The sequence below is a fragment of the Hypanus sabinus genome (genome assembly GCF_030144855.1).
Source record: "Hypanus sabinus isolate sHypSab1 chromosome 24 unlocalized genomic scaffold, sHypSab1.hap1 SUPER_24_unloc_4, whole genome shotgun sequence".
NCBI classification, from domain to species: domain Eukaryota; kingdom Metazoa; phylum Chordata; class Chondrichthyes; order Myliobatiformes; family Dasyatidae; genus Hypanus; species Hypanus sabinus.
This window is the reverse complement of record NW_026778947.1, coordinates 964128-991464: the sequence shown is the minus strand read 5'-3', so window position 1 is coordinate 991464 and position 27337 is coordinate 964128. Positions and strand designations below refer to the sequence as shown.

The 27337-nt window shown below is 48.7% G+C and overlaps 1 protein-coding gene across 4 annotated transcripts in view; it reads right to left on the bottom strand.

Moving 5' to 3' along the window:
* The window catches only part of LOC132385509 (rho guanine nucleotide exchange factor 3-like), a 117056-nt gene that overhangs the window by 28859 nt on the left and 60860 nt on the right, over positions 1-27337 (bottom strand). For 3 of the 4 annotated variants that reach the window (XM_059957633.1, XM_059957634.1, XM_059957636.1), the window contains one exon: positions 15411-15476. In XM_059957633.1, coding sequence (XP_059813616.1) covers positions 15411-15476 — 66 coding nt within the window. Of the gene's footprint in view, positions 1-2781; positions 2879-15410; positions 15477-27337 lie in introns of those variants that run through there. The other variant, XM_059957635.1, reaches the window with a different exon arrangement.

Genomic DNA, 27337 nt, shown 5'->3' with positions numbered 1-27337 from the left:
TAACCATACTGGTTATGGTTATGGAAACCCTAATTAGTTTTCCAGTTGTTCATAAACCCTAACCCTAAAAATCCTCTCCAGTATTTTCCTCACCATTGAAGTGAGATTCTCCAGTCTATACTTTCCAGGATTATCCCAATTTCACTTCCCTATCTTTGGGATACCTTACAGGCATCCGTTAGTCTCATGAGACCATGGATTTGTGCCTTGGAAGGTTTTTCCAGGGTGCAGGCCTGGGCAGGGTTGTATGGGGGACCGGCAGGCCTTCCCCTCTCCACGCCACCAATGTTGTCCCAAGCAGCTTGGTCGCAGAGCAATGTGTGGTTAAGTGCCTTGCTCAAGGACACAAACATGCTGCCTCAGCTGAGGCTCGAACAAGTGACCTTCAGGTTACTAGTCCGAAGCCTTATCCACTAGGCCACATGCTAACACAGGCAAATGGGAGTCTCTTAATCACAGTACAGCTTGGACCCATTGGGTTACATAGAATAGAAACATAGAAAACCTACAGCACAATACAGGCCCTTCAGCCCACAATGCTGTGTACTTACTTCAGAAATTACTAAGGGTTACCCATAGCCCTCTATTTTTTCTAAGCTCCATGTGTCTATTCAGGAGTCTCTTAAAAGACCCTATCATATCTGCCTCCACCACAGTCACTGACAGCCCATTCCACGTACTCACCACCCTTTGCGTAAAAAACTTACCCCTGACATCCCCTCTGTACCGACTTCCAAGCACCTTAAAATTGTGTCCTCTTGTGCAGGCACTTCAGCCCTGGGGAAAAGCCTCTGACTATCCACACGATCAATGCTTTTCATGATCTTATACACCTCTATCAGGTCACTTCTTATCCTCCGTCGGAGAAAAGATCGAGTTCACTCAACCTATTCTCATAAGGCATGCTCCCCAATCCAGGCAATATTCTTGTAAATCTCTGCACATCCACATATAGATTACACATCCTTCCTGTAGTGAGGTGACCAGAACTGAGCACAGTACTCCAAGTGGGGTCTGACCAGGGTCCTATATAGCTGCAACCTTACATCTTGGCTTCTAAACTTAATCCCACGATTGATGAAGGCCAATACACCATATGCCTTCTTAACCACAGAGTCAACCTGTGCAGCAGCTTTGAATGTCCTATGGACTTGGACCCCAAGATATCATTGATCTTCCACACTGCCAAGAGTCTTACCATTAATGCTATAATTCTGCCATATTTGACCTACCAAAATGAACCACCTCACACTTATTTGGGTTGAACTCCATCTGGCACGTCTCAACCCAGTTTTGTATCCTATTGATGTCGTTCTGTAACCTCTGACAGCCCTCCACACTATCCACAACACCCCCAACCTTTGTGTCATCAGCAAATTTTCTAACCCATCCCTCCACTTCCTCATCCAGGTCATTTATAAAAATCACGAGAGAAGGGGTCCCAGAACAGATCCCTGAAGCACTCCACTGGTCACCGACCTCCATGCAGAATATGACCGCCTACAACCACTCTCTGTCTTCTGTGAGCAAGCCAGTTCTGGATCCACAAAGCAAAGTCCCCTTGGATCCCATGCCCCCTTACTTTCTCAATAAGCCTTGTATGAAGTACCCTAACAAATGCCTTGCTGAAATCCATATACATTACATCTGCTGCTCTACCTTTATCAAAGTGTTTTTAGTCACATCCTCAAAAAATTCAGTCAGGCTCGTAAGGCATGAACTGCCTTTCACAAAGCCATGCTGACTATTCCTAATCATATTCTGCCTCTCAGGATCTTCTCCATCAGCTTACCTACCACTGGTCTATAATTTCCTGGGCTAACTCTACTCCCTTTCTTGAAGAAGTGAACAACATCTGCAACCCTCCAATCCTCCAGAACTTCTTCCATTCACATTAACGATGGAAAGATCATCAACAGAGGCTCAGCAATCGCCTGAGGTACATCTTGTCTGGTCCCGGTGACTTATCCAACTTGATGCTTTCCAAAACCTCCAGCACGTCTTCCTTCTTAACGTCTATGTTCTCAAGCTTTTCAATCCACTGTAAGTCAACCCTACAATCACAATCCTTTTCCACAGTGAATACTGAAGCAAAGTATTCAATAAGTACCTCCGCGATCTCCTCTGGTTCCATACACACTTTCCCACTGTCACTGTTGAGAAACGTCAGAAGAAATTTAATTCAGGGAAGTTTGAGGTGTTTGAAAAGTCAAACCAGGTTCCATAAAAGTGGTGTCACTTGTGGACTCTGATCATCAGTCAGGGCATTGGTGTTGAGTGCAGACCCAGTGCAGGAGAGAGATGTCCCACAGAAGAAGTCATTCTCAAATGGCAGGGTTAGGCATCCATGGCTGACAAGGGAAGGTAAGGACAGAACAAAAGCCAAGAAAAGGGCATACAAGGTAGCAAAAGTGAGTGGGAAATTGAATGATTGGGAAGCTTTTAAAATCCAACAAAAAACAACTAAAAAGCCATCAGAAGGGAAAAGATGGAATATAAGGGCAGACTCGCCAATAACATAAAGCAGGATACCAAAAGTTTTTCAGTTACAGTATATAAAGAGTAAAAGGAAAGTGAGAGTTGGTATTGGACCACCGGAAAATGATGCTGGTGAGGTAGTAATGGGGGACAAAGAAATGGCAGATGAACTTTACATCTCTCTTCACTGTGCAAGACACTAGCAGTGTGCCAGTGGTCCATGAGTGCCAGGGAGCAGGACTGAGTGTATTGCTATTACAAGGAAAAAAGGCAAACTCAAAGGTCTTAAGGTGGATAAGTTACCTGGGCCAGCTGGACTGCATCCCAGAGTCCTGAGAGAGGTTGCTGAAGAGAGAACGGATGCATTGATCAAGAATCAGTTGATTCTGGCCTGGTCCTGGAGGACTGGAGGATTGTAAATGTCACTCCACTCTTTAAGAAGGGAGGAAGGCAAAAGCAAGGAAATTATAGGCCAATTAGCCCAACCTCTGGTTGGGAAAGTGTTGGAGATAATTATTAAAGATAAGGTTTCAGGATACTAGAAGACTAATGATAAAATATGTCAAAGTTAGCATGGTTTCTGGAAAGGGCAATCTTGCCTGACAAATCTGTTAAAGTTCTTTGAAGAAGTAACAAGTCGGGTGGACAAAGAAGAGGCAGTGGATTTACTTGGGGTTTCAGAAGGCATTTGATAAGGTGCCACACATGAGGCTGCTTAATCCTATGACATTACAGAAGATACTGGCATGGACAGAGGAATGGCTGACAGACAAGAGGCAGTGAGTGATAATAAAGGGGGCAATTTCTGGTTGAACCCTGGGGTGTTCCTCAGGGGTCAGTATTGGGACCACTACTTTTCACATTGTTTGTCAATGATTTTGATAATGGTATTGAAGGCTTTGTGGCAAAGTTTGCGGATGATATGAAGATGGGTGGAGGGGTAGGCAGTGCTGAGGAAGCAGCAGGATTTCGACAAATTGAAAGAATGAGCAAAAAAGTGGCAGATGGAATACGGTGTTGGGAAATGTACAATAATGCATTTTGGTAAAAGGAACAGTAGCGTGGACTACTATCTGAATGGGGAGAAGGTTCAAACACCAGAGGTGCAGAGGGACTTACGAGTCCTCGTGCAAGACTCCCAGAAGGTTAATTTACAGGTTGGGTTTGTGGTAAAGAAGGCAAATGCAATGTTGGCATTTCCTTCAAAGGGAATAGAGTATAAAAGCAAGGAGATAGGGTTGTCTTTATAAGACACTAGTCAGGCAGCACTTGAAGTATTGTCAACAGTTTTGGACCCCTTATCTCAGAATTGGCTTGCCCACAAAAGGCAAAGAGTGGTTGTAGACAGGTCATATTCTGCATGGAGGTCAGTGACCAGCGGTGTGCCACAGGGATCTGTTCTGGGACCCCTTTTCTTCATGATTTTTATAAATGACCTGGATGAGGAAGTGGCAGGATGGGTTAATAAATTTGCTGATGACACAAAGGTTGGGGGTGTTGTGGATAGTGTGGAGGGCTGTCAGAGGTTTCCAGCGGGGCATTGATAGGATGCAAAACTGAGCTGAGAAGTGGCAGATGGAGTTCAACACAGATAGGTGTGAGGTGGTTCAAATGTGATGGCAGAATATAGTATTAATGGCAAGACTCTTGGCAGTGTGGAGGATCGGAGGGATCATGGGGTACGAGTCCATAGGACACTCAAAGCTGCTACACTGGTTGACTCTGTGGTTAAGAAAGCATACGGTGCATTGGCCTTCATCAATCATGGGATTGAGTTTAGGAGCCGAGAGGTAATGTTGCAGCTCTATAGGACCCTGGTCAGACCCCACTTGGAGTACTGTGCTCAGTTCTGGTCGCCTCACTACAGGAAGGATGTGGAAACCATAGAAAGGGTGCAGAGGAGATTTACAAGAATGTTGCCTGGATTGGGGAGCATGCCTTATGAGAATAAGTTGAGTGAACTCGGCCCTTTCTCCTTGGAGTGACAGAGGATGAGAGGTGACCTGATCATGTGGATAGTCAGAGGCTTTTTCCCAGGACTGAAATGGCTAACATGAGAGGGCATGGTTTTAAGGTGCTTGGAAGGGGCTACAGAGGAGATGTCAGGGGTAAGTTTTTTACACAGAGAGTGGTAACCATGTGGACTGGGCTGCCGGCAACGCTGGTGGAGGCGGATACAATAGGGTCTTTTAAGAGACTCCTGGACAGCTACATGGAGCTAGAAAAATAGAGGGCTATGGGTAACCCCAGGTAATTTCTGAAGTAAGGACATGTTCAGCACAACTTTGTGGGCCGAAGGGCCTGTATTGTGCTTTCTATGTTTCTATGTCATTGGAGAGAGTCCATGAGGTGGATTCTGGGAATGATGCGTTTAACATATGAAGAGTGTTTGGCAGCTTTGGCCCTGTACTCACTGGAATTTAGAAAGTGCAGGAAGATCTCATTGAAAGTTACCGAATGTTGAAAGGACTAAATGGTGTGGGTGTGGAGAGGATGTGTCCTGCGGTGGGGGTATCCAAAACTAGAGGGGGGGAGCCTTGAAGAACAGAGGTAAGGAAGAATTCTTTCAGCCAGAGAGTTGTGAATCAGTGGAATGCTCTGCCATAGACTGTGTTGGAGGCCAGGTCCATGGGTCTACTTAAGGTGGAAGTTGATAGTTTCTTTGTTCAGTCAGGATTTGGTGAGAAGGCAGATGTATGGAGTTGAGTGGGCTCTGGGATCAGCCATGATAGAATGGTGGAGCAGACTCGATGGGCTGAATGGCCCAATTCTGCTCCTATGTCTTATGATCCTGTACACGGGCCTGTGTGTTAGGGACCTGTACAATGTCAGATGCCATAAGACCAAAAGACGTAGGAGAAGAATTAGGCCATTTGGCTCATTGAGTCTGCTCTGCCATTCAATCATGGCTGATCCTTTTTTACCCCTCTCAACCCCACTCCCCAGCCTTCCGCCCATAACCTTCGATGCGTGGCCAATCAACAACCCATCAAGCTCTGCCTTAAATACACTCTATAGTTGCCTGTGTTAACAATTCGACAAGTTCACCATCGTCTGGCGAAAGAAATTTCTCAACACCTCTGTTTTAAACGGATGCTCCTCTATCCTGAGGCTGTGTCCTCTTGTCTGAAACTTCCCCACCACGGGAAACAGCATTTCCGCATGTACTCTGTCTAGGCCTTTCAACATTCAAAAGGTTTCAATGAGAACCCCCCCCCCTCATCCTTCTAAACTCCAGTGAGAGCAGGCCTAGAGCCATCAACCTCATATTCTAATCCTTTCATTCCCAGAATCATCCTTCTGAACCTCCTCTGATTCTCTCCAACGCCAGCACATCTTTTCATCAACGAGGAGCCCAAAACTGCTCACGATACTCAAGGTGAAGCCTCACCAGTGCCTTATAAAGCCCCAGCATCACACCCCCGCTCTTACGTTCTAGACCTCTGGAAATGAATGCTAAGATTGCATTTGCCTTCCTCACCACCGACTCAACCTTTGGCACAAGGACTCCCAAGTCCCTCTGCATCTTGGATTTGTGGATCTTCTCACCATTTAGAAAATAGTCCGCACATTTACTTCTGCTACTGAAGAGCATGACCATACATTTTTCAACATTATATTTCATTTGCCACTTTCTTGCCCATTCTCCTAATCTGTTGAAGTCCTTCTGCATCCTACCTGTTTCCTCAACACTACCTGCCCCTCCAACAATCTTCGTATCATCTGCAAACTTGGCAACAAAGCCATCTACTCCATCATCCAAATCATTGATATAGAGCATAATGTGAAGTCATACTCCCTGGGAGTCCAGTAAATAGTGACACTCTCAATGGGACCCCCTGAAAATACTGACACACACCCCGGGACCCCTGTAAATACTGACACACTCCCCAGGACCCCTGTAAATAGTGACACTCAACCCGGGAGCCCTGTAAATACATTTATAGGGGTCCCGGGGAATGTGTCTGTATTTACAGGGGGTACCATTAAGAGTGTCACTATCTGCAGGGGTCCTGGGATGTGTGTCAGTATTTACAGGGGGTCCTGGTGAGTGTGTCAGTATTTACAGGGGATCCTGGGAAGCGTGTCTGTATTTACAGGGGGTCCCATTAAGCGTGTCGCTATCTACAGGGGTTCTGGGGAGTGTGTCAGTATTTACAGGGGCCACCAGGGAGTGTGTCAGTATTTACAGGGGTCCCGGGGAGTGTGTCAGTATTTACAGGAATTGGTGGGGACTTTGTCAGCATTTACAGGGGTCCCGGGGAGTGTGTCAGTATTTACAGGGGTCCCGGGGAGTGTGACAGTATTTACAGGAATTGGTGGGGACTTTGTCAGCATTTACAGGGGTCGCGGGGAGTGTGTCAGTATTTACAGTGGTCCCGGGGAGTGTGTCAGTATTTACAGGGGGTCCTGGGGAGTGTGTCAGTATTTACAGGGGCCACCAGGGAGTGTGTCAGTATTTACAGGGGGTACTGGAGAGTGTGTCAGTATTTACAGGGGGTCCTGGGGAGTGTGTCAGTAGTTCCAGGGGTCCTGCGGGGTGTGTCAGCATTTACAGGGAGTCCCAGGGAGTGTGTCAGTATTTACAGGGGGCCCCGGGGAGTGTGTCTGTATTTATAGGGGGTCCCATTAAGACTGTCACTATCTACAGGGGTCCTGGGATGTGTGTCAGTATTTACAGGGCCACCAGGGAGTGTGTCAGTACTTACAGGGGTCACCAGGGTGTGTGTCCGTATTTACAGGGGTTCCCAGGGAGTGCGTCAGTATTTACAGGGGGTCCTGGGGAGTGTGTTAGTATTTACAGGGAGTCCCGGGGAGTGTGTCAGTATTTACAGGGGGTCCCGGTGGGTGTGTCAGTATTTACAGGGGGTCCTGGGGAGTGTGTCAGTATTTACATGGGGTCCCGTGGAGTGTGTCAGTATTTACAGAGGGTCCCGGGGAGTGTGACAGTATTTACAGGGGTCACCAGGGAGTGTGTCAGTATTTACAGGGGTCACCGGGGTGTGTGTCCGTATTTACAGGGGTCACCAGGGAGTGTGTCAGTATTTACAGGGGGTCCTGGGGAGTGTGTTAGTATTTACAGGGAGTCCCAGGTAGTGTGTCAGTATTTACAGGGGGTCCTGGGGAGCGTGTCTGTATTTACAGGGGGTCCCATTAAGCGTGTCGCTATCTACAGGGGTTCTGGGGAGTGTGTCAGTATTTACAGGGGCCACCAGGGAATGTGTCAGTATTTACAGGAATTGGTGGGGACTTTGTCAGCATTTACAGGGGTCCAGGGGAGTGTGTCAGTATTTACAGGGGTCCCGGGGAGTGTGACAGTATTTACAGGAATTGGTGGGGACTTTGTCAGCATTTACAGGGGTCCCGGGGAGTGTGTCAGTATTTACAGTGGTCCCGGGGAGTGTGTCAGTATTTACAGGGGGTCCTGGGGAGTGTGTCAGTATTTACAGGGGGTCCTGGGGAGTGTGTCAGTATTTACAGGGGCCACCAGGGAGTGTGTCAGTATTTACAGGGGGTACTGGGGAGTGTGTCAGTATTTACAGGGGGTCCTGGGGAGTGTGTCAGTAGTTCCAGGGGTCCTGCGGGGTGTGTCAGTATTTACAGGGGGTCCCGGGGAGTGTGTCTGTATTTATAGGGGGTCCCATTAAGACTGTCACTATCTACAGGGGTCCTGGGATGTGAGTCAGTATTTACAGGGCCACCAGGGAGTGTGTCAGTACTTACAGGGGTCACCAGGGTGTGTGTCCGTATTTACAGGGGTTCCCAGGGAGTGCGTCAGTATTTACAGGGGGTCCCGGGGAGTGTGTCAGTATTTACAGGGGGTCCTGGGGAGTGTGTTAGTATTTACAGGGAGTCCCGGGGAGTGTGTCAGTATTTACAGGGGGTCTCGGTGGGTGTGTCAGTATTTACAGGGGGTCCTGGGGAGTGTGTCAGTATTTACATGGGGTCCCGTGGAGTGTGTCAGTATTTACAGAGGGTCCCGGGGAGTGTGACAGTATTTACAGGGGTCACCGGGGTGTGTGTCCGTATTTACAGGGGTCACCAGGGAGTGTGTCAGTATTTACAGGGGTCACCAGGGAGTGTGTCAGTATTTACAGGGGGTCCCGGGGAGTGTGTCAGTATTTACAGGGTCCACTGGGGAGTGTGTCAGTATTTATAGGGGGTCCCGGTGGGTGTTTCAGTATTTACAGGGGGACCTGGGGAGTGTGTTAGTATTTACAGGGAGTCCCGGGGAGTGTGTCAGTATTTACAGGGGGTCCTGGGGCGTGTGTCTGTATTTACAGGGGGTCCTATTAAGAGAGTCACTATTTACAGGAGGTCCCGGGGAGTGTGTCAGTATTTACAGGGGGTCCCGGGGAGTTTGTCAGTATTTACAGGGTCCACTGGGGAGTGTGTCAGTATTTATAGAGGGTCCCGGGGAGTGTGTCAGTATTTACAGGGGGTTCTGGGGAGTGTGTCAGTATTTACAGGGGGTCCCGGGGAGTGTGACGGTATTTACAGGGGTCCTGGGGAGTGTGTCGGTATTTACAGGGGTCACCGGGGAGTGTGTCCGTATTTACAGGGGCCACCAGGGAGTGTGTCAGTATTTATAGGGGGTCCCGGGGAGTGTGTCCGTATTTACAGGGGCCACCAGGGAGTGTGTCAGTATTTACAGAGGGTCCTGGGGAGTGTGTCAGTATTTACAGGGAGTCCCGGGGAGTGTGTCAGTATTTACAGGGGGTTCTGGGGAGTGTGTCAGTATTTACAGGGGGTCCCGGGGAGTGTGACGGTATTTACAGGGGTCCTGGGGAGTGTGTCGGTATTTACAGGGGTCACCGGGGAGTGTGTCCGTATTTACAGGGGCCACCAGGGAGTGTGTCAGTATTTATAGGGGGTCCCGGGGAGTGTGTCCGTATTTACAGGGGCCACCAGGGAGTGTGTCAGTATTTACAGGGGGTCCTGGGGAGTGTGTCAGTATTTACAGGGAGTCCCGGGGAGTGTGTCAGTATTTACAGGGGGTCCTGGGGAGTGTGTCAGTATTTACAGGGGGTCCCGGGGAGTGTGTCAGTATTTACAGGGGTCCTGGGGAGTGTGTCAGTATTTACAGGGGGTTCTGGGGAGTGCGTCAGTATTTACAGGGCCACCAGGGAGTGTGTCAGTACTTACAGGGGTCACCAGGGTGTGTGTCCGTATTTACAGGGGTTCCCAGGGAGTGCGTCAGTATTTACAGGGGGTCCCGGGGAGTGTGTCAGTATTTACAGGGGGTCCTGGGGAGTGTGTTAGTATTTACAGGGAGTCCCGGGGAGTGTGTCAGTATTTACAGGGGGTCTCGGTGGGTGTGTCAGTATTTACAGGGGGTCCTGGGGAGTGTGTCAGTATTTACATGGGGTCCCGTGGAGTGTGTCAGTATTTACAGAGGGTCCCGGGGAGTGTGACAGTATTTACAGGGGTCACCGGGGTGTGTGTCCGTATTTACAGGGGTCACCAGGGAGTGTGTCAGTATTTACAGGGGTCACCAGGGAGTGTGTCAGTATTTACAGGGGGTCCCGGGGAGTGTGTCAGTATTTACAGGGTCCACTGGGGAGTGTGTCAGTATTTATAGGGGGTCCCGGTGGGTGTTTCAGTATTTACAGGGGGACCTGGGGAGTGTGTTAGTATTTACAGGGAGTCCCGGGGAGTGTGTCAGTATTTACAGGGGGTCCTGGGGCGTGTGTCTGTATTTACAGGGGGTCCTATTAAGAGAGTCACTATTTACAGGAGGTCCCGGGGAGTGTGTCAGTATTTACAGGGGGTCCCGGGGAGTTTGTCAGTATTTACAGGGTCCACTGGGGAGTGTGTCAGTATTTATAGAGGGTCCCGGGGAGTGTGTCAGTATTTACAGGGGGTTCTGGGGAGTGTGTCAGTATTTACAGGGGGTCCCGGGGAGTGTGACGGTATTTACAGGGTTCCTGGGGAGTGTGTCGGTATTTACAGGGGTCACCGGGGAGTGTGTCCGTATTTACAGGGGCCACCAGGGAGTGTGTCAGTATTTATAGGGGGTCCCGGGGAGTGTGTCCGTATTTACAGGGGCCACCAGGGAGTGTGTCAGTATTTACAGGGGGTCCTGGGGAGTGTGTCAGTATTTACAGGGAGTCCCGGGGAGTGTGTCAGTACTTACAGGGGGTCCCGGGGAATGTGTCAGTATTTACAGGGGGTCCTGGGGAGTGTGTCAGTATTTACAGGGGGTCCCGGGGAGTGTGTCAGTATTTACAGGGGTCCTGGGGAGTGTGTCAGTATTTACAGGGGGTTCTGGGGAGTGCGTCAGTATTTACAGGGGTTCCAGCGGAGTGTGTCAGTATTTACAGGGGGTCCCGGGGAGTGTGACAGTATTTACAGGGGTCCCGGGGAGTGTGTCCGTGTTTACGGGCGTCCCGCAGAGTGTGTCTGTATTTACAGGGCGTCCTGGGGAGTGTGTCTGTATTTACAGGGGTCCCGCGGAGTGTGTCAGTATTTACAGGGGTCCCGGGGAGTGTGTCAGTATTTACAGGGAGTCCCGGGGAGTGTATCAGTATTTACAGGGGGTCCCGGGGAGTGTGACAGTATTTACAGGGGTCCCGGGGAGTGTGTCAGTGTTTACTGGGGGTCCCGGGGAGTGTGTCAGTATTTACAGGGGCCACCGGGGAGTGTGTCAGTATTTACACAGGGTCCCGTGAGTGTGTCAGTATTTACAGGGTCCACCTGGTAGTGTGTCAGTATTTACGGGGGTCCCGGGGTGTGTGTCCGTATTTACAGGGGTCCCACAGAGTGTGTCTGTATTTACAGGGGTCACCGGGGAGTGTGTCAGTATTTACAGGGGCCCCGCGGAGTGTGTCAGTATTGAACAGGGGTCCTGGGGAGTGTGTCCGTATTTACAGGGGTCACCAGGGTGTGTGTCTGTATTTACAGGGGTCCCGCGGAGTGTGTCTGTATTTACAGCGGGTCCCGCGGAGTGTGTCTGTATTTACAGGTGTCCCGCGGAGTGTGTCTGTATTTACAGCGGGTCACCGGGGAGTGTGTCAGTATTTACAGCAGGTCCCCAGTTTCTATGGGAAGTGAGGGAAAAGGTTGCTGTGCCTTTGTGATGACCTGGTGATGACCTTTGTGTCCTCACTGGCCACAGGAGTACCAAATAATTGGAGAGTGGCAAATGTTATTCCTTTATTAAGTAAAGGGAGCAGGGAGAACCCTGGGGATTATAGACCAGTGGGTCGTATGTGTTGGGGAGCACTTCGGGATCACAATAGCATCAGCTTCAATATAATTACGGAGAAGGACAGGACTGGACCTAGAGTTGAGATTTTTGATTGGAGAAAGGCTAACTTTGAGGAGATGAGAAGGGATTTCGAGAGAGTGGATTGGGTCAAGTTGATTTATGGGAAGGATGTAATAGAGAAATGGAGGTCATTTAAGGGTGAAATTATGAGGGTACAGAATCTTTATGTTCCTGTTAGGTTGAAAGGAAAGGTTAAAGGTTTGAAAGCACCATGGTTTTCAAGGGATATTAGAAACTTGGTTCGGAAAAAGAGGGAAGTCTACAATAGATATAGGCAGCATGGAGTAAAGGAATTGCTCGAGGAATATAAAGAATGTAAAAGGAATCTTAAAGAGATTAGAAAAGCTAAAAGAAGATATGAGGTTGGTTTGGCCAATAAGGTGAAAGTCCGAAAGGTTTCTACAGTTATATTAAAAGCAAAAGGATAGTGAGGGATAAAATTGGTCCCTTAGAGAATCAGGGTGGTCAGCTATGTGTGGAGCCGAGGGAGATGGGAGAGATTTTGAACAATTTCTTCTCTTTGGTATTCACTAAGAAGGATATTGAATTGTGTAAGGTGTGGGAAACAAGTAAGGAAGTTATGGAACCTATGACAATTAAAGAGGTGGAAGTACTGGTGCTTTTAAGAAATTTAAAAGTGGATAAATCTCCGGGTCCTGACAGGATATTCCTCAGGACCTTGAGGGAAGTTTGTGTAGAGATAGCAGGAGCTCTGATGAAGATCTTTCAGATGTCATTAGAAACGGGGATTGTGCCGGAGGATTGGTGTATTGCTCATGTGGTTCCATTGTTTAAGAAAGGTTCTAGAAGTAAGCCTAGCAATTATAGACCTGTCAGTTTGATATCAGTGGTGGGTAAATTAATGGAAAGTATTCTTAGAGATAGTATTTATAATTATCTGGATAGACAGGATCTGATTAGGAGTAGCCAGCATGGATTTGTACATGGGAGGTCATGTTTGACAAACCTTATTGAATTTTTTGAAGAAGTTACGAGGAATGTTGACGAGGGTAAGGCAGTGGATGTAGTCTATATGGACTTCAGCAAAGCCTTTGACAAAGTTCCACATGGAAGGTTAGTTAAGAAGGTTCAGTCGTTAGGTATTAATGCTGGAGTAATAAAATGGATTCAACAATGGCTAGATGGGAGATGCCAGAGAGTAGTGGTGGATAATTGTTTATCGGGATGGAGGCCGGTGACTAGCGGGGTGCCTCAGGGATCTGTTTTGGGCCCAATGTTGTTTGTAATATACATAAATGATCTGGATGATGGGGTGGTAATTTGGATTAGTAAGTATGCCGATGATACTAAGGTAGGAGGTGTTGTGGATAATGAGGTGGGTTTTCAAAGCTTGCAGGGAGATTTATGGCGGTTAGAAGAATGGGCTGAACGTTAGCAGATGGAGTTTAATGCTGAGAAGTGTGAGGTTCTACATTTTGGCAGGAATAATCCAAATAGGACATACAGGGTAAATGGTAGGGCATTGAGGAATGCAGAGGAACAGAGAGATCTAGGAATAACAGTGCATAGTTCCCTGAAGGTGGAATCTCATGTAGATAGGGTGGTGAAGAAAGCATTTGGAATGCTGGCCTTTATAAATCAGAGCATTGAGTACAGAAGTTGGGATGTAATGTTAAAATTGTACAAGGCATTGGTAAGGCCAAATTTGGAATATTGTGTACAGTTCTGGTCACCGAATTATAGAAAAGGTATCAAGAAATTAGAGAGAGTGCAGAGACGATTTACTAGGATGTTACCTGGGTTTCAGCACTTAAGTTACAGAGAAAGGTTGAACAAGTTAGGTCTCTATTCATTGGAGCGTAGAAGTTTGAGGGGGGATTTGATCGAGGTATTTAAAATTTTGAGAGGGATAGATAGAGTTGACGTGAATAGGCTGTTTCCATTGAGAGTAGGGGAGATTCAAACGAGAGGACATGATTTGAGAGTTAGAGGGCAAAAGTTTAAGGGAAACACGAGGGGGTATTTCTTTACTCAGAGAGTGATAGCTGTGTGGAATGAGCTTCCTGTAGAAGTAGTAGAGGCCAGTTCAGTTGTGTCATTTAAGGTAAAATTGGATAGGTATATGGACAGGAAAGGAGTGGAGGGTTATGGGCTGAGTGCGGGTAGGGGGACTAGGTGAGATTAAGAGTTCAGCATGGACTAGGAGGGCCGAGATGGCCTGTTTCCGTGCTGTGATTGTTATACGGTTATATGGTCTTACTTCGAATGTGGGCAAATCATTGGAGAGGATTCTTACGGACAGGATTTACAAGCATTTGGAGGAGCATGATCTGTTTGGCTCGGTGAGGGTCAGTCCATGCCTCACTACCATGACTGAATTGTTTGAGGATGTGACAAAGCGCGTTGATGAAGGTAGAGCAATGGATGTGATGTCAAGCATGTGGACTTTAGCCAGGTGTTTGTTCTCATGTTAGGCTCATTCAAAAAGTTAGGAGACATGGGATCCAGGGAAATTTGTCTGGGTGGATTCAGAATGGCCTTGGCCGTGGTTGAAGTTGGAGTGTATTCTGCCTCGATGTCGGTGACCAGCAATCTGACCACAGCGATCTGTTTTGGTACCCCTGCACTTTGTGACTTTATAAATGTCTTGGAGGAGGAAGTGGAAGGGTGTAAGTTCGCAGATGACATGAGGTTGGTGGGTTGTACAGAACAGGACACTTATAAGGTGCCGAGCAGGGCTGACAAGTGGTAGATAAAGTATAAAATGCCTGACTTTGGAAGGTCGAATTTGAATGCAGGGTTAGTGACAGGATTTGTAGCAGTGCGGAGGAACAGAAGGACCTTGCGATCCACATCGATAGATCCCTCGAGGTTGCCCCACAAGTTGATCACGTGGTTAAGGAGGTGTATGGTGTGCTGGCCCTCAGGACTGAATTCATGAGCCACGAAGTGACGTTCCAGCTCTGTAAAGCCCTGGCGAGACCACACTCGGACTGTTCTGTTCAGCTCTGGTCGCCTCACTATAGGAAAGACGTGGAAGCTTTAGAGAGGGTGCAGAGGAGATTTACTAGGACGCAGCCTGGATTAGAGAGGGTGCAGAGGAGATTCACCAGGACGCTGCCTGGATTAGAGAGGGTGCAGAGGAGATTGACCAGGATGCTGCCTGGATCAGAGAGGGTGCAGAGGAGATTCACCAGGACGCTGTCTGGATTAGAGAGCATGTCTTATGAGCATGGGTTGAGCTAGCAAGAGCTTTTCTCTTTGGAGCGAAGGAGGAGGAGAGGCGACTTGTTAAAGGTGTACAAGTTGATAAGAGGCATAGATCAAGTGGACAGTCAGACTTTTTCCCAGGGCGGAAATGCCTAATATGGGAGTGGATAACTTTAAGGAGATTGCAGGAAGGTGTCAGAGGTAGGATTCTCACTCAGAGAGTGGTCGGTGTGCGGAACATCCTACCAGGGGTTGTGCAAGAGGCAGGTACATTAGGGACATTTAAGAAACTCTTAGATAGGCACGTGGATGATGGAGGTGTATATAGGAGGGAGTAGTTAGGTTGAAATGTTGGCACAGCTTTGTGGGCCGAAGGGCCAGTACTGTGCTGTAGGGTTCTATGTTCTTTAACTCAGCAACATCCTTGTCATTTTTCTCTGCTCTCTCCCAGCCTTGTTCCATACGGTCAGGTAGCCTGAGCCCACAATACCTTCTCCGTCTCTGGACTCATTTCATCCACATCCTCATCGATCGCCGTCTCTTGCTTACGCTTTTTCTGAAAGTGATAATAGAGTCAAGGATTAGTTTACAGCATAGCCTCACAATGCAGAAAGATTACACAGTCCCATTACTGGCATATAGTGCATCCAATTACATAGCCCCATTACAGGCACATAGTGCAGTCCAATTACACAGCCCAGTTACAGACTTGCAGTGCGGTCTGATTACACAGTCCCATTACAGACCTGCAATGCAGAACGATTACAAAGCCCCATTACAGAACTGCAGTGTGGTCTGATTACACAACCCTTTTACTGACCTATTGTGCAGTCTAGTTACAGAGTCCAATTACAAAATCACATTACAGACCCACAAGACAGTCTGCTAAAACAGTCCTATTACAGATGCAGAGTGCGGTCCAATGTTAGACTGTAACCACTGCACCTTGCTTCCTTGTCCAAAGGAGGTAATACAGCATCATATATTACAATAGAATAGTATTACACAATTCACACTATTTCGGACAATGTTTCCAAATTATAACACGGTATCTCACTCGAGTGGCTGTGGTTTTCACCAATGTTGGAAATCCCCCACTATCCCCATGGATATGCTATGTGTTCCTTACACAGCCTGTCGATAAGAAAACACCCCAATTACACTTCACAGTCCATTACACTATACTCTGATTATATTTTCACTGAACAACCAGTTACACTGCAGAAGTCCCCTGATTACACAGGGCAGCCCCTTTACATTGGACAGCAGCGTACCTGTTCACTGCACAGCACCGCAGGGCACCAGCGACATGGGTTTGATTCTGTAAGAAGCCTGTGCATTCTCCCTGTGATCATGTGAGTTGTGAAAATGTAGGGGTTAGGATTAGTGAGATATAGGTCCTGCGGGCTGCACCCGGCATATCCTCAGACTGTGTTGGTTGCTGATGTAAACAAAGTGTTTACTGCACGTCTTGATGTATATGTGACAAAGAAAATCTTTGACTCCATGATTCAGATATGGTTTTTCCTCATTAATCGTGCAAGTTCCCTAACACCCTTTTTGCTCTGTTTCTGAACCTGGGAACATGTCCTTCTGTCAACCACATTTCCATTATGACTACGATGTCATAGACCCACGCTCCAGGTTCATTTCCTTCACCCATAACTTTGCATCAGCCTTCACTGTGGAAGTCACAAGCAGTATGATGGAAGTTCCAGATGGGGGCATGAACCGTAACTAGAGAGAAGGTTCTTGGGAAGCTGAAAGATCTGAAGGTAGATAAGTCACCTAATGGATAGAGTACACAGCAGAGTTCTGAAAGAGGCAGCTGAAGGGATTGTGGAGGCATTAGTTGTCTTTCAAGAATTGCTAGATTCGGGAATGGTTCTGGAAGACTGGAAAATTGCAATTATCACTCCACTCTTCGAGAAGGAAGAGAGGCAGAAGAAAGGAAAATATAGGCCAGTGGATGGGGAGATGTTGGAATTGATTATTAATGATGAGGCCTCAGGGTACTTGGAGGCAGATGATAAAACAGACCGTAGTCAGCATGATTTTCTCAAGGGAAAACCTTGCCTGACAAATCTGTCGGAATTCCTTGAAGAAATAAACAAAGGAGAATCATTGGATGTTGTTTACTTGGATTTTCAAAAGGCCTTTGACAAGGTGCTACACATAGAACCATAGAAAACCTACAGCACAATACAGGCCCTTCAGCCCACAATGTTGTGCCAAACATGACCCTACCTTAGAAATTACTAGGCTTACCCATAGCCCTCTATTTTTCTAAGCTCCATGTACCTATCTAAAAGTCTCTTAAAATACCCTATCGTATCCGCCTCCACCACTGTTGCCGACAGCCCATTCCACGCACTCACCACTCACTGAGTAAAAAACTTACCCCTGACATCTCCTCTATACCTACCCCCCCAGCACCTTAAACCTGTGTCCTCTTGTGGCAACCATTTCAGCCTGGGGAAAAAGCCTCTGACTATCCACACGATCAATGCCTCTCATCATCTTATACACCTCTATCAGGTCACTCTCATCCTCCGTCACTCCAAGGAGGAAAGGCCGAGTTCACTCAACCTATTCTCAATAAGGCATGCTCCCCAATCCAGGTAAGTCTCCTCTGTACCCTTTCTATGGTTTCCACATCCTTCCTGTAGTGAGGTGACCAGAACTGAGCACAGTACTCCAAGTGGGGTCTGACCAGGGTCCTATATAGTTGCAACATTACCTCTTGGCTCCTAAACTCAATCCCACGATTGATGAAGGCCAATGCACCGTACGCCTTCTTAACCACAGAGTCAACCTGCGCAGCAGCTTTGAGTGTCCTATGGACTCGGACCCCAAGATCCCTCTGATCTTCCACACTGCCAAGAGTCTTACCATTAATACTATATTCTGCCATCACATTTGACCTACTAAAATGAACCACCTCACACTTATCTGGGTTGAACTCCATCTGCCACTTCTCAGCCCAGTTTTGCATCCTATCAATGTCCCTCTGTATCCTCTGACATGAGGCTGGTTAACAAGCTGCAAGCCCTTGGTATGACGGAAAAGATTCTAGCACGGATAAAGCAGTGGCTGATTGGCAGGAGGCAGAGAATGGGAATAAAGGGAGCCTTTTCTGGCTGGCTGCCGGTGACGCGTGGTGTCCCACAGGGGTCTGTGTTGGGACTGATTCTTTTTACATTATATGATTTGATGATGGAGTTGATGACTTTGTTGTAAAGTTTGCTGATGATGGGAAAATAGGTGGAGGGACCGGTACCTTGGAGGAAATAGAGAGGCTGTGGAAGGACTTAGATTAGGAGAAGAGGCAAAGAAATCACAGATGGAATACAGTGTCAGGAAGTGCAGCATCACGTGCTTGCAAGAAGAAAGGAAAGGGTTGGCAATTTTCTAAATGGAGAAAAAAATACAAAAAACTGAAGTGCAAAGGGGCTTGGGAGACCTCGTGCAGGATTCCCTAAAGGTTAATTTTCAGGTTGAGTCTGTGGTGAGGAAGGCAAATGCAATGTTAGCATCCATTTCAACAGGACTAAAATACGAAAGCAAGGATGTAAAGTGAAGGCTGGTGTGGCCTCACAGCTTTGTGAGCCGTTTTGGGCCCCTAGGAAAGGAGGCGTTGAAACCGGAGAGGGATTAAAGGAGAATCACGAAAATGATTCCAGGATTGAATGGCTTGTCATATGAAGGGCATCTGATGGTTCTGGGCCTGTATTCTCCAGAATTCAGAAGAATGAGGGGTAACCTCATTGAAACTATCGAAGGGTGAAAGGCCTTGAAAGAGTGGATGTGGAGAGGATGTTACCTATTGTGGGAGAGTCTAACACCAGAGAACACAGCCTCAGAGATGAGGAGATGAGCCAGAGAGCAGTGAATCTGTTGAATTCTCTGCCACAGGCAGCTGTGGGGACCAAATCGATATCTGTATTGAAGGCAGAGGTTTATAGATTCGTAATTAGTCAGAGCATGAAAGGATACAGGGAAAAGGCTGCAGATTGGGCAGAGAGAAAAATTGAATCAGCAATGATGAAATGGCAAAGCAGACTCGATGGGCCAAATGGCCTAACTCCGCTCCTCTACTTTATGCTCTTAAAGTCTACGCCGAGCATTAAAATACACAAACAATCAATTTTGTAGCTCTTACTTTGGTACTGCCTACTCTTACAGGTAATGACATCCAACTTCTTCTCAGACCCTGCTTTTCCAACCTGGTGCTTCTACAACACTCCCCGGTACCCCTGAAAATACTGACAAACTCCCCGAGACTCCCTGTCAATACTGAACACACCACAAAACCCCCAGTAAAAATTGACACACTCCCCGGGACCCCCTGTAAATACTGACACACTCCACAAAACCCCCTGTAAAAATGGACACACTCCCCAGGACCACATGTAAATAATGACACACTCCACGGGACCACCTGTAAATACCGACACAGACTCCAAAACCCCCTGTAAATACTGACACACTCCACAGGACCCCTGTAAATAATGACACACTCCACGGGACCCCCTGTAAATACAGACACACTCCCTGGGACACCCTGTAAATGCTGACACACTCACCAGGAACCCCTGTAAATACAGACACACTCCCTGTAACTACTGACACACTCTGAAAATACAGACTCACTCTGCGGTTCCCCCTGTAAATACTGACACACTCCCTGGGACCCCTGTAAATACTGATACACTTAATGGGACCACCTGTAAACACTGAGATAAACACCAGGACCACCTGTAATTACTCACACACTCCCTGGAACCCTCTATAAATTCTGACACACTTTCCAGCATCCCCCTGTAAATAATGACACACACCCTGGGAGCCCCTATAAATACTGACACACACCACAAAATCCCCTGTAAATACTGACACACTCCCCGGGACCCCCTGTAAATACTGACACACGCCCCAAAACACCCTGTAAATACTGACACAGTCACCGGGACCCCCGGTAAATAGTGACACTCTCAATGGGACCACCTGTAAATACTGACACACTCCCCGGAACGCACTGTAAATACCAACACACTCCGTGGGACCCCTGTAAATACGGACATGCTCCCCGGGGACCCCTCGAAATTCTGGCACAATTCCCAGCATCCCCCTGTAAATAATGACACACTCCACAGAATCCCCAGTAATTAATAACATGCACCCCAGGACCCCCTGTAAATTCTGACACACTTCCCAGCTTCCCCTGTAAGTACAGACACACTCCCCGGGACACCCTGTAAATATCGACACACTCCCCGGGAACCCCTGTAAATATCGACACACTCCCCGGGAACCCCTGTAAATACTGACACAATCGCCGGGACGCATGTCAACTCAGACACAATCCCTGGAAGCCCTGTAAGTACTGACACTCCCCCGGATCACTTGAATATAATGACACACTCAATGGGACCACCTGTAAATACCGACAAACTCCCCAGGACCCCCTGTAAATACTGACACACTCCCCGGTGACCCCTGTAAATACTGACACACTCCCCAGGGACCTCTCTAAATTCTGACACACTTCCCAGCATCCCCCTGTAAATAATGACACACTCCCTGGAATCCCCAGTAATTAATAACATGCACCCCAGGACCCCCTGTAAATACTGACAGACTCCCCGGGACACCCTGTAAATATCGACACACTCCCCGGGAACCCCTGTAAATACTGACACAATCGCCGGGACGCATGTCAACTCAGACACAATCCCTGGAAGCCCTGTAAGTACTGATACTCCCCCGGATCACTTGAATATAATGACACACTCAATGGGACCACCTGTAAATACCGACAAACTCCCCAGGACCCCCTGTAAATACTGACACACTCCCCGGTGACCCCTGTAAATACAGACACACTCCCCAGGACTCCTGTAAATACAGACACACTCCCCGGGACGCTCTGTAAATGCTGACAATCTCCCCATACTTCCTGTAAATACTGTCACTCTCAATGGGAACACCTGTAAATACGGATACACTCCCCAGGACCACCTGTAAATAAGGACACAGTCCCTGGGACCCCTTGTAACTACAGGCACACACCCTGGGACTCCCTGCAAATACAGACACACTCCCCAGGACCTCCTGTAATTACTGACACACTCCCCGGGACCCCTGTAAATATATACATGCTCCGTGGGACGCCTGTAAATACTGACACACTCCCCGGGACTCCTGTAAATATATACATGATCCGTGGGACGCCTGTAAATACTGACACACTCCGCAGGACCCCAGTAAATACTGACACACTCCCCGGGACCCCCTGCAAATGCTGACAATCTCCCCATACTTCCTGTAAATACTGTCGCCCTCAATGGGAACACCTGTAAATACGGACACACTCCCCAGGACCACCTGTAAATAATGACACACTCCGCAGGACCCCTGTAAATACTGACACACGCCCCGGGACTCCCTGTAAATATGGACATGCTCCGCGGGACCCCTGTAAATACTGACACACTCCCCGGTACCCCCTGTGAATACAGACATTCTCCCCGGGAAACCCTGTAGACACACTTCCCGAGAACCACTGTAAATACAGACACACTCCCCGGGACCCCCTGTAATTACTGACACACTCCGCAGGACCCCTGTAAATACTGACACACTCCCCGGGACTCCCTGTAAATATGGACATGCTCCGCGGGACCCCTGTAAATACTGACACACTCCGCAGGACCCCTGTAAATACTGACACACTCCCTGGGACCCCCTGTGAATACAGACACACTCCCCGGGACCCCTGTAAATACTGACACACTCCCCGGGACCCATGTGAATACAGACATTCTCCCCGGGAAACCCTGTAGACACACTTCCCGAGAACCACTGTAAATACAGACACAGTCCCCGGGACCCCCTGTAAATGCTGACACACTCCTCGGGACCCCTGTAAATACTGACACACACCCCGGGACCCCCTGTAAATACAGACACACTCCCCGGGACCCCCTGTAAATGCTGACACACTCCCCGGGACCCCTGTAAATACTGATACACTTAATGGCACCACCTGTAAATACAGACACACTCCCCGTGAACCCTGTAAATATCGACACACTCACCAGGACCCCCTGTAAATACTGACACACTCCCCGGGACCCCTGTAACTACTGACACACTACCTGGGATCCCTGTAACTACTGACACACTCTGTAAATACAGACTCACTCCGCGGTTCCCCCTGTAAATACTGACACACTCCCTGGGACCCCCTGTAAATACTGACACACTCCCCGGGACCCCCTGTAAATACTGACACTCTCCCCGGGACCCCTTGTAAATACAGACATTCTCCCCGGGAAACCCTGTAGACACACTTCCCAAGAACCAGTGTAAATACAGACACAGTCCCCGGGACCCCCTGTAAATGCTGACACACTCCCCGGGACCCCTGTAAATATGACACACTGCCCGGGACCCCCTGTGAATACAGACATTCTCCCCGGGAAACCCTGTAGACACACTTCCCAAGAACCAGTGTAAATACAGACACAGTCCCCGGGACCCCCTGTAAATGCTGACACACACCCCAGGACCCCCTGTAAATGCTGACACACTCCCCGGCACCCCTGTAAATACTGATACACTTAATGGGACCACCTGTAAATACCGACATAAATGCCAGGACCACATGTAATTACTCATACACTCCACGGGACCATGTAAATACTGACACACTCCCCTGGACCCCTGTAACTACTGACACACTCTGAAAATACAGACTCACTCCGTGGTTCCCCCTGTAAATACTGACACACTCCCCGGGACCCCTGTAAATACTGACACACTCCCCGGGACTCCCTGTAAATACTGACACACTCCCCGGGACCCCTGTAAATACTGACACACTCCCTGGGACACCCTGTAAATACTGACACACTCCCCGGGACCCCTGTAAATACTGACACACTCCCCGGGACCCCTTGTAAATACTGACACACTCCCCGGGACCCCTGTAAAAACTGATACACTTAATGGGACCACCTGTAAATACTGAGATAAACACCGGCACCACCTGTAATTACTCACACACTCCCCAGAACCCCCTATAAATTCTGACACACTCCCCGGGAACCCCTCTAAATTCTGACACACTTTCCAGCATCCCCCTGTAAATAATGACACACTCCCCAGGACCCCCTGTAATTACTGACACACTCCCCGGGACGCCCTGTAATTACTGACACACTCCCCGGGACCCCTGTAAATATGGACATGCTCCGCGGGACACCTGTAAATACTGACACACTCCGCAGGACCCCAGTAAATACTGACACACTCCCCGGGACCCCCTGCAAATGCTGACAATCTCCCCGTACTTCCTGTAAATACTGTCACCCTCAATGGGAACACCTGTAAATACAGACACACTCCCCAGGACCACCTGTAAATAAGGACACAGTCCCTGGGACCCCCTGTAAATGCTGACACACACCCCAGGACCCCCTGTAAATGCTGACACACTCCCCGGCACCCCTGTAAATACTGATACACTTAATGGGACCACCTGTAAATACCGACATAAATGCCGGGACCACATGTAATTACTCATACACTCCACGGGACCCATGTAAATACAGACACACTCCCTGGGACCCCCTGTAAATACTGACACACTCTGAAAATACAGACTCACTCTGTGGTTCCTCCTGTAAATACTGACACACTCCCCGGGACCCCTGTAAATACTGACACACTCACCAGGACCCCCTGTAAGTACGACACACTCCCCGGGACACCCTGTAATTACCGACACACTCCGCAGGACCCCTGTAAATACTGACACACTCCCTGGGACCCCCTGTAAATATGGACATGCTCCGCGGGACCCCTGTAAATACTGACACACTCCCCGGGACCCCCTGTGAATACAGACATTCTCCCCGGGAAACCCTGTAGACACACTTCCCGAGAACCACTGTAAATACAGACACAGTCCCCGGGACCCCCTGTAAATACAGACACACTCCCTGGGACCCCTGTAAATACAGACACACTACCCGGGACCCCTGTAAATACAGACACACTCCCCGGGACCCCTGTAACCACTGACACACTACCCGGGACCCCTGTAAATACAGACACACTCCCCGGGACCCCTGTAACCACTGACACACTCCCCGGGACCCCTGTAACTACTGACACACTCTGAAAATACAGACTCACTCCGCGGTTCCCCCTGTAAATACTGACACACTCCCCGGAACCCCCTATAAATACTGACACACTCCACAAAATCCCCTGTAAATACTGACACACTCCGCAGGACCCCTGTAAATACTGACACACTCCGCAGGACCCCTGTAAATACTGACACACTCCGCAGGACCCCTGTAAATACTGACACACTCCTCGGGACCCCTGTAAATTCTGATACACTTAATGGGACCACCTGTAAATACTGACACACTCCCCGGGACCACCTGTAAATATTGACACACTCACCAGGACCCCATGTAAATACTGACACACTCCCCGGGACCCCTGTAACCACTGACACACTACCCGGGATCCCTGTAACTACTGACAAACTCTGAAAATACAGACTCACTCCGCGGTTCCCCCTGTAAATACTGACACACTCCCCGGAACCCCCTATATATGCTGACACACTCACAGGGACCCCTGTAAAAACTGATACACTTAATGGGACCACCTGTAAATACTGAGATAAACACCGGGACCACCTGTAATTACTCACACACTCCCAGGAACCACCTATAAATTCTGACACACTGCCCGGGAACCCCTCTAAATTCGGACACACTTTCCAGCATCCCCCTGTAAATAATGACACACTCCCTGGGAGCCCCAGTAAATACTGACACACACCACAAAATCCCCTGTAAATACTGACACCCTCCGCAGGACCCCTGTAAATACTGACACACTCTCCAGGACCCCCTGTGAGTACAGACATTCTCCCCGGGAAACCCTGTAGACACACTTCCCGAGAATCACTGTAAATACAGACACACTCCCCGGGACCCCTGTAAGTACTGACACACTCCCCAGGACCCCCTGTAAATACTGACTCACTCCCTGGGACACCCTGTAAATACTGATACACTCCCCAGGGACCCCTCGAAATTCTGACACACTTCCCAGCATCCCCCTGTAAATAATGACACACTCCACAGAATCCCCAGTAATTAATAACATGCACCCCAGGACCCCCTGTAAATTCTGACACACTTCCCAGCTTCCCCTGTAAGTACAGACACACTCCCCGGGACACCCTGTAAATATCGACACACTCCCCGGGAACCCCTGTAAATATCGACACACTCCCCGGGAACCCCTGTAAATACTGACACAATCGCCGGGACGCATGTCAACTCAGACACAATCCCTGGAAGCCCTGTAAGTACTGACACTCCCCCGGATCACTTGAATATAATGACACACTCAATGGGACCACCTGTAAATACCGACAAACTCCCCAGGACCCCCTGTAAATACTGACACACTCCACGGTGACCCCTGTAAATACTGACACACTCCCCAGGGACCCCTCTAAATTCTGACACACTTCCCAGCATCCCCCTGTAAATACTGACACACTCCCCGGGACTCCTGTAAATACAGACACACTCCCCGGGACCCCTGTAAATATATACATGCTCCGCGGGACGCCTGTAAATACTGACACACTCCGCAGGACCCCAGTAAATACTGACACACTCCCCGGGACCCCCTGCAAATTCTGACACACTCCTCGGGACCCCTGTAAATACTGATACACTTAATGGGACCACCTGTAAATACAGACACACTCCCCGGGACCACCTGTAAATATTGCCACACTCCCTGGGAACCCCTGTAAATATTGACACACTCACCAGGACCCCCTGTAAATACTGAAACACTCCCCGGGACCCCTGTAACCACTGACACACTTCCCGGGATCCCTGTAACTACTGACACACTCCCCGGGACCCCCTATAAATGCTGACACACTCACCGGGACCCCTGTAAAAACTGATACACTTAATGGGACCACCTGTAAATACTGAGATAAACACCGGGACCACCTGTAATTACTCACACACTCCCCAGAACCCCCTATAAATTCTGACACACTGCCCGGGAACCCCTCTAAATTCTGACACACTTTCCAGCATCCCCCTGTAAATAATGACACACTCCCTGGGAACCCCTGTAAATATTGACACACTCACCAGGACCCCCTGTAAATACTGACACACTCCCCGGGACTCCTGTAACTACTGACACACTCCCCAGGACCCCCTGTAAATACAGACACACTCCCCGGGATCCCTGTAACTACTGACACACTCTGAAAATACAGACTCACTCCGTGGTTCCCCCTGTAAATAATGACACACTCCCTGGGAGCCCCAGAAAATAGTGACACACACCACAAAATCCCCTGTAAATACTGACACACTCCGCAGGACCCCTGTAAATACTGACACACTCTCCAGGACCCCTGTAAATACAGACATTCTCCCCGGAAAACCCTGTAGACACACTTCCCGAGAACCACTGTAAATACAGACACAGTCCCCGGGACCCCCTGTAAATGCTGACACACTCCCCGGGACCCCTGTAAATACTGACATAAATGCCGGGACCACATGTAATTACTCACACACTCCACGGGACCCATGTAAATACAGACACACTCCGCGGGACCCCTGTAAGTACTGACACACTCCCTGGGACACCCTGTAAATAATGATACACTCCCCAGGGACCCCTCGAAATTCTGACACACTTCCCAGCATCCCCCTGTAAATAATGACACACTCCCCAGAATCCCCAGTAATTAATAACATGCACCCCAGGACCCCCTGTAAATTCTGACACACTTCCCAGCTTCCCCTTTAAGTACAGACACACTCCCTGGGACCCCCTGCAAATACAGACACACTCCCCAGGACCCCCTGTAAGTACAGACACACTCCCTAGGACCCCCTGTAAATGCTGACAATTTCCCAGTACTTCCTGCAAATACTGTCACTCTCAATGGGAACACCTGTAAATATGGATACACTCCCCAGGACCACATATAAATAAGGACACAGTCCCTGGGACCCCCTGTAAATACAGGCACACACCCTGGGACCCACTGCAAATACAGACACACTCCCCAGGACCCCCTGTAAGTACAGACACACTCCCCGGGACCCCTGTAAATACTGACACACTCCTCGGGACCCCCTGTAATTACTGACACACTCCCCGGGACCCATGTAAATATTTACATGCTCCGCGGGACCCCTGTAAATACTGACACACTCCCCAGGACCATCTGTAAAAACTGACACACTCCCTGGGACACCCTGTAAATACTGATACACTCCCCAGGGACCCCTGTAAACATCGACATACTCCCCGGGAACCCCTGTAAAT